The sequence below is a fragment of the Lactuca virosa genome, chromosome 2 (assembly GCF_052849685.1).
Source record: "Lactuca virosa cultivar CGN04683 chromosome 2, Lactuca_virosa_CGN04683_v6, whole genome shotgun sequence".
NCBI lineage: Eukaryota > Viridiplantae > Streptophyta > Magnoliopsida > Asterales > Asteraceae > Lactuca > Lactuca virosa.
The window spans coordinates 119,472,021-119,482,938 of record NC_136427.1 but is presented as its reverse complement, the minus strand read 5'-3'; the positions used below and the strand labels follow the sequence as shown (position 1 = coordinate 119,482,938).

General features: G+C 35.9%; 1 protein-coding gene across 1 annotated transcript; it reads right to left on the bottom strand.

The window, feature by feature from the left end:
* Positions 1-8,573: 8,573 nt before the first annotated feature.
* Positions 8,574-10,644, bottom strand: LOC145157703 (uncharacterized). Its single transcript, XM_079076705.1, has 6 exons — positions 10,367-10,644; positions 10,149-10,197; positions 9,727-9,867; positions 9,414-9,588; positions 8,968-9,034; positions 8,574-8,817 (listed from the first exon to the last, which is right to left on the bottom strand). Exons 1-6 carry the CDS (start codon positions 10,642-10,644, stop codon positions 8,574-8,576), a joined length of 954 nt encoding a protein of 317 aa, XP_078932831.1.
* Between the last annotated feature and the right edge of the window lie 274 nt (positions 10,645-10,918).

Here is a 10,918-nt window from a genome sequence, read left to right as displayed (position 1 = left end):
AGCGGAAACACAGGGCGTGGCAGTACAAAGGGTTTCATCGCAAAAGTTAAAAGACAACACCAACCATAGTATTAAAAATCATTACAAATTCACAATGGGTTTGAACAACTTTTAAAAGTAATTACAATGTAAATTGAAATACAACACATGCAAATGCTCCTAAAAGTGAAGTGTAAAACGAGCGTCAACTATAAAAATAGTTGGTGAGTACTCACAGATAAACAAAATAATACTGGTTCCATGAATTGAAATCAAAGTTTTGATAAAAGTTTCCAATAATAAAAGTATATTGTTAAAATGAGTAAATAAGTTTGTAAAAACAAAGTTCTTTGTCATCATGAGAGATAAGGTATGTTGCCCAAATAAGATGCAACATTCATATTCTCATGGAAGATAAAGTTCATTACTCAAACGAGTAAACAAGTTTCATTGCTAAAATGAGCAATCAATTTCGTTGCTACAAGGAGCAAACAATTTCATTGCTAAAACATGTATATAAGTTTTCAGTAATAACAGTTCGTTGTTGTAATGAGAAACAAAGTTCATTGCTATAATTAATAAACAAGTTTATTGCTATAATAAGTAACGAGTTTGTATGTGTATGAGCAAACAATGAGTCTCAACCAAACCTATGACTGAAGCCCTATCAAGATCTATGCTTATTGTTCCATAGATGAATATGGTATCATGCACTCCAGCAATAGGGCGAGTGAGGAGTTGTCAATTCCTAATAGCGCTATCCATAATGACCATTGGCTCAAAGAGTTAATGGTTAGAGATAAGGGAAGGGCCTTAGTACGATAAGTTCTCATGTTCCGTGTTGCATAGACATACATAGAGAGACATAGCAATAAAATAGCAATCATGTTTGATACAAATCAATTTAAATACAACATTCAAATAATAGTTTTTCGGGACATGCTTTTCCACCCCAAAACATAAAAACTGAAAATAGGGGAGTGCGTGAATACTCACTATATATAAAATATAGTAACCAAGTTTATACGAGTCAAATAAATACAACGAATATAAATAGTTTAGGACATGCTTTTCCACCCCAAAACATTTAAAAACCAAAAATAAGGGAGTGGTGAATACTCACAATGCGTTTAGATGATGCAAATGGTGCCTTGAACTACGTTCCACGTGTACCACTACCGATTCCTACAATAATGGTATTCGCTAGTGAGTCTCTAATCGAAATCTAACACTAGTATACTTACTACTACAATAGAATTATGCCAATAATGTGTCAAAATTTAATATTGATAAGTTACAAACATTTTTCTGTGGAAATTAAGTTTCAAAGAATCAATTGTTATATAACAATTTAAGTGGAAAATTTCCATTATTGAAATGTTAATATTTAACATTTTAGAGGTGTTCCAATGATTAAATATTCAAAAGTAAATCAATTTAGTTCTAAACTTTCCCAAACTTTGTATTTCATTTTTAATTGAAGTCAAACACCTTAAGATAAATTTTCTTGAATTTTTGATTTGTCTAACTATTTTTCACCATTTAATTCCATGAATAATCATAAAATCATGGAAAAATAGTAAATTATCATGAAAAATTCTTGTAATTTTTGTGTAACTATTTTACAGTGTACATAATCTAGGAAAAATATTAATATGTGTTTTCAAAAAGTTTAACACAATTTTTCTGATTTTTGTACATTTAAGTGTATTAAATCTTGGGAAAATAGAAGAAAAATAGCATACAGAATATAAAAATCATCAAAAATTTTATGTAGCATCCTAATGTACTACAAGGTGTTCTGGTAAATTTTCATAATTTTTGGATGAGTAAAACTATTTTTCCTGTTTTTAGTCCATTATAAATACAAAAATCGGAGAAAAATAGGAATACAAAAAATTCTGAAAATATTTTTCTAAGTGTTCCACAGAGAGTATAAGCTGCGAAAATTATTAGATACCATTTTTATATTCCCTAATGTGATTTTATGATTTATTAGAGCTAAACAAAAAGAAAATTCAAAACCATATTAAACAGTAACAAAAATGGATGAAACTTAATGGGAGATGTTTATTAACTTAAAGGATCATCCAAGAATTTTTCCATAATTTATTTACTAGCTTAAGTATTTTATATGATTTAACACTTTATTTTCTTATTATTTTCATATAAAAATAAAGAAAATATATATTGAGCTGAAAATTTCCAGAATGCATCTTCACACAATTTGATAACAATGACAATTTGTGTTCTTATTTTTGATGTTGAACACGATGCCTAAAGGCTCAATAAATTATAGAGAAAACTTGGTTCTTGTGATTTATGTAAAGATTATTGATGTTACTTTGACAATTTTTGCAACATGTTACAAAGACTTTTGAATCAAGATCTTTTTGTACCTATTAATACATGATATTAAGAGTTCAAAATAATTTTTGAATGATTTTTAGTGATGAATAAGTCCTTTGAACATGCAACACAAAACAAATGTTCATAAGGAAAGTGCTGTTTAAGCAACAGTTTTGTAAAAATTGGTAAAAATCGAAATTTTGGAATTTTCAGGGAGGTCAGATGGGTTTGAAAGCTAACTCAAAATATTATATTTCAGAAAAAGAATCACGAATTTTGGCTAAGAAATGAGTGAGATATGACAGTTTAAAGTCAGGTAAAGAAATCTGGCAGATTGCATGCATGATGATTGGTTAGAAAAGTGGGTTTTCATCATTTCCTTGAGTAAATCTTTTGAAGTATTTTAAATATATCATGATAACCTCATATTTTGGTCATGTTTCCAGAGATCAAAAGATTAAAACTTATCAAAATGTATACATGCATTTATGAAGAAAATTTTGTTTCTCAAAAACTCTTAACTTGAGTTTGATGTTTTAATCCTTAAAATCGATTTTTGCACTAAGATCATGAACATGCAACCTTGTTTATCATACATGCATGGTGTTAAAACACATCCATCATGTTCTAAAAACCATTTTAACAAAAAGAAAACAAGTTTGAAGAAGATGAAGAAGGAGAAAGTGTAAGAAAAAGAGCAAAACTTGAAGGAAAAGTGAAGTAGAAATCGATTTTACCTTCAAGAATACCACAAGATGATGAAGATTTCGAGTTTGAGGAGTGTTCTTGGGTTTGTTTTCTGGAATATTTCTTGGTTCTTAGAGGGAGGAAGAGAGAATGGAGTGGTGTTTGGAGAGAAAAAGTAGAGAAAGTTTTCTAGAGAGAGAAAGAAGAGAGATGTGTGTGTGTTGGAGAATGAGAGTGTGAGAGAGAGATATGGGGAGAGAGGGATCCGATTTTAGGGGAGGAGAGGTTCCCTCTCTCTTGTTTCTTTTATAAAAATTCAAATCTGTTATAAAAATATCCAACTTTTTATAAAATGTGCACCTTAACCTAGTTTTTATGCATAAAACTCTTGATTTTTGGCTTATAAATCAAGGGTAAATGTTAATAACTAAATCTTTATTTTTCATTGAATTGTAATTCATAATAATTATTATGATAAGAAATTATTATAAGGTTCATAATTGTTTTTATAGTATTTTTAAGGTTAAAGTTTATAAATATGAGTTTTTAGGGCTTTTAGTGTTTTGGAGTTTAATAAACTTTGAATATCAAAATAAATAGAATATTTGAGACTTTAAATTATATTATGGTATTATAACTCTTTTATAGTTATAAATAATGTTTGTAATTTATTTTTATCGGTTTATTGGCATTCTATGTAGTGATTCCGAGATTCAAGCGAAATTGAGGAATCAAGTATAGTAGTCCTAGTCCTCAACTTTGACTTAAGTTCCTACGAGACTGGGACCTAATTTATACCACTAGGTCAAGTGCATGATGTGTGTATATGATTCATGAAAAGGTGTTCGAGTCAAAGAGTGACCCAAATATGGATAGTCTCTACAGTTAAGTAGTTATAGAATTCACATATCAATGTGAAATCTAAGTACACTATCCATTGATTCTAATTGTTTCCAAGTTTCTAGTAGGTTATAACTTAGCTTCTAGTTACTAAGTCTAGTATGTTTAGTGCATATATGTGCAACTAAGTCTAGTTAAATCTAGAACTGACTCGAATTTTGACGGTTGTCACACATATCCAATGGGCCAGCATTGGTGCCTTCGACCCCTTAGTATAGTGAGGATAACTCACCTCTCAACTGTGGAATCGAAGTGATAATCTCAAACTCTTGAACCACGGCCACAAACTCCACCACCTATATTTACCATAAGACCATTTCCATATATTTCTAATCTACCAAAATACCCCAGAAGTCAACTAGTCAACCCTTGGTCAAAGTCCAAGTCAATGGTCAAGGTCAACAGTCCATGTTGACCCGAATCGTCGAGTGCAGTTCACCGACTCGTCGAGTCCTTCCAGAACTCGAGAAGTCATGAAATCCCCAGTTGACTCGTTGAGTTTCCCTGCAACTCGCCGAGTTCATGCATGTCCAAATGTCGGGAAAACCCTAGCTGACTCGCTGAGTCATCCTACTGACTTGCCGAGTCCATGCAGAAATCCTTGCACGACAATCTTCATCAGACTCACCGAGTTGGCCATGCAACTCGTCGAGTCCCTTCAGTCCTTTCTCCATTCAGATGCTTTTTAAGCCACTCAAAGCTCCATATTGCAGATGAAGCTTCCCAAGGCATGTTTATCACGTAAAGTTGCAAACTTTACGTGCATGCAAGGCTCTAAAGGCTTAGAATGTCAAATCCAAGCTTATAATGGGGTTTAAGTCAAAAGGGAAGGTTCATACTTGCTAAAGCTGGAGACTTTATAGCTATAGAGACCAAGATAAGCTCAGATATGAAGTTGCAACTTCAGATCCTAGCCCATAACCAAAAATGGCTAATATATATGCTAGAAAAGCCCTAATCTTAAACATAAAGTGATCTAGAAAGAGGGAAGGTCAAGGTAACGACTTGTTACCTTCAAATTGATGCCAATAAGCAGAAGAGTTAGATCCACCAGGTCCTCTATGCACAAATCCTCTTATACTTTAAGTCTTATTCTTCCAGATCACCTTCCAAGCTTGAAAATAACACAAAATGGAGCACACACACGAATTAGGGTTTCTAGACTCACAAGGGGCTGTAAGGGGAGGCTAAGGGGGCAAAGGATCCTATAAATAGGGTGCAAAACCTCGGAAATTAGGGTTTCATCCTTTAGCTCCAACTCGTCGAGTCGTGTCCTCCGACTCGTCGTGTTGGTCACTTAAACACGTGGCCAAAAACTTTTCTACTCGACGAGTTAGGGCATCCAACTCGTTGAGTAGACCTTTGAAATATAAAAATAAAGCTGTAAATTCCATACCTGAGAGTCGGGGAGTTACAATTCTCCCCCACTTGAACTAGACTTCGTCCTCGAAGTCCATTGCGGTGAACAACTCCGGATAGTGCTCCCGCATCTCAGCCTCCGGCTCCCAAGTCCACTCAAACCCTTTTCAGTGCTCCCATTGTTCCTTTACCAAAGGTACTTCCTTGTTCCGTAGGACCTTCACTTTCCTCTCCAGTACGGCCACTGGTCTCTCTATGTAATTCAGGCACTCGTCAACCTGTATGTCCTCCAAGGACACTACTTCCGCCTCATCTAATATGCACTTCTGCAACTGGGACACATGGAAGGTGCTGTGGATCTAACTAAGATCCTCCGATAACTCTAGTTTATATGCCACCTTGCCAACCCTGGCAATGATCCTGAATGGCCCAATGTAACGGGGGCCCAATTTCCCCCTTTTCCTGAAGCGGATCACACCCTTCCAGGGCGAGACCTTCAGGTGTACCATGTCACCGACCTGAAACTCTAATTCTGATCGGCGTCGGTCGGCGTAGCTCTTCTGTCGACTCTGTGCGGTCAGCAACCGCTGTCTAATCTGCTGAATCTTCTCGGTAGTTTGCAAAACTACCTCCGTCCGCCCCATCACTCTGTGACCAACCTCACCCCAACATATCGGGGTGCAGCATCTCTGCCCGTACAACAACTCAAAGGTGGGGCACCAATACTGAAATGATAACTGTTGTTGTAGGCGGACTCTGCAACGGGTGGGGATCCCAGCTCCCACCGAAGTCAGTGACGCAAGCCCTCAACATGTCCTCGAGGGTCTGTATAGTCCGCTCACTCTGACCTTCGGTCTGCGGATGACAAGCTGTGCTAAAATGCAGCCTGTTAGATTTAGTGTCTAAGCCCATAGCTATAATTGGTATGTACTTGACCCGAGAGTAGCATGGTCCATTTGGGTTGCATGGTACCGGAACAATTTGTAAGGATGGGCTTTTGAGAAGAGGATATTCATGATTTATTAATATATTATAAGTTCTAATATATTAATATGAAATCATATTATTTAATTAGTATTGATCAAGAATTAATTTGGAATTAATTTTGTGATCAAAAGAGACTAATTAAATATAAGGGGTTGATTTGGTAAATCATTCATTCTTATGGTGTGGGGCCAATGATCCATGATTCCTTATTTTGGGCTAAACCCATGTGACAACCCATGGATGATCCATGGAGGTTTAAACTCATGGAGCATAAGGGATTTGGAAGGTCATGCACATTAAGGTTTACATGGTGTAACCCTAGTTTTGTCACACTATATAAGAAACTCATGAGCTCCTAAAATCGGCACCCTAGTGTTCTTGGAAGAGCTATAACTGATTTTTGAGTGCAAGTATTCTCTCACAAGTCCTCCATTGTTGGTGGTGTTGTGTGAAGCATTTGAGGCATCACATTTAGGGTGCTAGGCTCTTAATGGTCCAAGGAATCAAGATACAAGAAAAGGTACGTCTTCTAACTAGATTTTTGTTATACAAGTACCCATGATTGTATGCTAGTTAGGGTAATGCTTTGGAAAATCATTTTGCATGTATAATTAGAGAAAACATAGATCCAAAGCATTTAGGGTTGTATGTGCACCTTAAGGTTGTTAGGATTCTCTAAACCCTTCAGTGGTATCAGAGCCTAGGATTGTTTCTATTATACTTGATGTTACATTGATTTTCAAAGTGTAAAAAATCGATTTATGCCTTCTGCCCAGTGAACTCGCTGAGTCCACTGGGTGACTCGCCGAGTCCCTTTGTTAAATGACCAACTCGACGAGTCCAGTTCATACACTCGCCGAGTTAGTGCTCCGGTGGGTAGATTTTCGACTTTTGGCCTGAAATTGGATTATGATCATTACCCCAAACTGCTTTTTGAACCATGAAACCTATTTTTTCATAAGGTAATTGTCACAACCTAAAATATTCTATCTTTTGAGGTCAAACACATCAACTAAAGGTCAAACTTATAGGTTTCTAGACCTAATATACGTAAGGGTTGTGTGTTAGGAAGAGAACCACATAAGAACCGAGAGCCAATAATTTCATTTGAGCCATAAACCTCAACAAATGAGGTTCACGGCCGTAAACCATGTTCACGACCGTGAATCCTCCTTACACTACTAGAAAAATAGCCTTTTACGACGCGCAATGCGTGTCATAAAACGCTCAGACGACGCGCAAATGCCCGTAAAGGAAGGCCCTGTGATAACAAGAGACGACACGCTTATGTGCGTCGCCTATAGACGACGCGCATTTACGACGCGCATTTATGACACGCAATTCGTATCATTAAAACCCCTGTCAAGAAAGGCCATGTCATAAATGAAGTTGACACACATTTTTGCGTATCGTAAATTTAAATGTTTAAAAAAAATATATTTATATATTTATTAATTTTTAAATTAAATTTGCATTTAATATCTCATAATAGAAATAAAATACCATATACAAAAAATACAATCCATTGCATAAAATTTAATGTCATACAATTCTATTTCTTACAATATATAAATTTGCATTCATCTAATCTACTCTGTGTTTCATACTAACAATTGAAATGAAGATTGAAACACTTGCATTTGCTGCATCTTATCTCTTTCAGGTTGAGCTTTCTTTTCCTCTTCTAACTTCAGAGCTATTCGCTTTCATCAACCCTGTAACATAATACAAAATCACTTGTCATTTTCATTCTACTTTTAAAATTAATTCTTATTAGGACATTCTACTTTTAAACCTACGAATCTAGCAAAATTTTCAAAGAATATAATTTATAATTTTTTTTTATGGAAAGTACATTGCTATTTCTTGAATACAAGATGTTACAAATCAAGAAAGTTACATGGACTGCTGATCACCAGTTTCCTGCATCATCTGAGTATATAAGTACTCATCATGAACTTGCAAGACACGTGACATCAAATAAATCAAAATTAAATTTTGATTTTCTTTTCCTTTCAGTAACGATTAACATTTAACAAAAAAACAAAAGGTCCCACCCCATCACTCTCTACCTTTTAAAAAACAAAAGGTGGCATGTGTCCATCACTCTCACGATAAAAGTGCGCATAATAGCTTACTGGATCAAACGGTTGCTGAACCTGTAAGTAATTTTCTCAAATACATCATTTTTTTAATTAATTAATTAATGGATTATAAATAAATAAATAAAAAGGGTGGTAGGGTCTTACTACAAAGCTTGGGACATGAGAAGCATCGTGTGCCTGAGACTCGGTGTTTTCAAAAGATGTAACTTAGCTTCCAATCATTGGTGGCATGAACGCAAAACTAAAGTTTGGATTTGGTGATATATGAACAGCTGGGTATTGATGACTTGGAGTAGGGAGTGAAGAAGAAGAAGTCTCTTGCTTCGGCTCTTTGTACTCGGGTCCCGCATTCGATGACATGTCACCTTCCGTTGGTAAATTCTCGGGTACATTAGATGAAGATGTGGTAGGGCGTTGAAGATGATCCTCCTCTCCATCAACATTTTCATTTCTGAACCAATAAAGTACATACATTTATCAGAAAATGTTGTCTACTCTAATATGAAATACAACCTAAGTAACAGAAACCTGGATTGCATTTGATGAAGGCCTGGAAATGGAAAAGGAGACATGAGAAGATGATCCTGGTCGTGAAGAAGACTTTGAAACCACATTCTTCCCCACTCCTTGAAGCTCACTGGGTCCCACCTTCCCTTGCTCAGAACCAACTGTCATGTTTAACCATTCATAAATACAATTAATTTACATCAAATACAAAATAATTTCAAATACAAAACAAGATGATAACAAAATGGTGATTAAATAAATTTAAAAAAAAGGTTCTCACAAGAAGGTGATTTGATCACAAGAGGGGTCTCTTGAATTGGTTCAACTGCAGCTACTTTACTCCCAACCTCACATCTAATAGTACCCATAGACAGCCGTGAATCTTGTGATGGCATCAAAATAGGATATTTTTTCGGACAAATATACCCCTGGTGAAGGTGATACTGATCGTGTCTTGGATGCAAATGTGTACTTGGAAGTCTACAAGATTGGCACATGTCCACTTTCAGAAGACCTTTAGGCAACAGCTGGGGATCTTACTTGACTCAACAGGAACAACCTTTGGCACTTGGCCCTCCATCTTACTACTAGATGTAGATGAAGTCACTGCAGATTGCTTCTTATCACTTTCAACAGATGTCTCTTTACTCTTCTGACCCTGAGGAATTGACTGATTAGCCCCTTCCTCTGCACCTTTATTGATTATCCCTTTTTCCTTTCCAGAAAGACCTGTTCTTCAACAGATGGCATCGGTATTTTGCTGCTTATTAAAAAAGGAAGAAATTGAATCATGAAAAAGAGAAGATGGATTGGTTTCTTGAAAAGAAAGGTGGAGAAAGGTTGAAAATGGAACCTGATTGGGAAGAACAAAAAGCTTAGATGCTTCATTTATTTCTTCCAAGGTGTTCCTGAATGCACTCCACCCTTCATCTCTAGTGCTTCCTGCTGGGACAATGATAGTACTCCTGTTTCTACTAACTGAAACTTCGGATACCTGTAGACACACTCCATTAACACATGATATGCTTTCATGTTTCATGTTTCTGAAGATTTTGTTTGTGTACAATAACAGGTTGCATTTATAACCTCTTATTTAACTAAAGCTTTGAAGATTAGCAATCTGAACAAACATTATTGCATTCTCTTTAGGTATATTCATATTGTAATACAAGTACACACAAGTGATTCCTACATGATTATACAGGCACAAACAGAAAAACCTACAAGCTTCCACTTTTTTAAGCATACTGAAACCATAATTACACAACTGCGTACCTTGAGAAACCGACCCCTCCTGTTTTCCCCAATGTCAAAGTAAAACACCCGAAGAAAGAACCCTAATCAGAAAGGTAATTGGACAGATATGAAGGTTATTTGAAAGAAAAATCTATGATAATTGTTGAAAAAACTAGGAAAGTCAATCCACATTTTGCAAACTAATTAATATGAAAGCGTATGTATAGTATGTGTAATGTGTAATATAATAAATTGCCTTGCTATCAAGATGGAGTTCCTTGCTAGAACTATGTTGGTCATCAGAAGTGACGTAGTAGTTGGAGATATCAAAGAACCAAGAGACTCCATTGAAAGGTACGATTATAGTGGACCTTATCGCTGACGTCTTCTCCAATATCTTCACGTAACGACCGCGTGGATTCTCCTTGAGATCAAAGTAAATCAGCTTATGCTCCACTTGTAACATCTTAGACAACAGCTCCACGTCATTCCCACTGTTTCCTGCACCTCCGCCGCCGCCCGAGTTAAACTCCATCTCCTTGAGATCAAAGTAAAAAAAGAAGCTGATGACATCACGTGAGGATGGTTTGGGCTCGAAACGTAAAGCTTACATGGAAACCAGATCTTGGTGAAGACCAAAATATGCAAAGAAATAGTGTGTTCGTCGCCCCTTACGTGTTTTGAACCAGACGAGAGGGATGAGATGGAAATACGAGAGTGAGATAGAAAAAATTACAGTCGGATTTAGGAACCCTAAATCATCGGCTCAAATTGATAACTAGGAGGTAAGAACCCTAAATCCTCAGTTC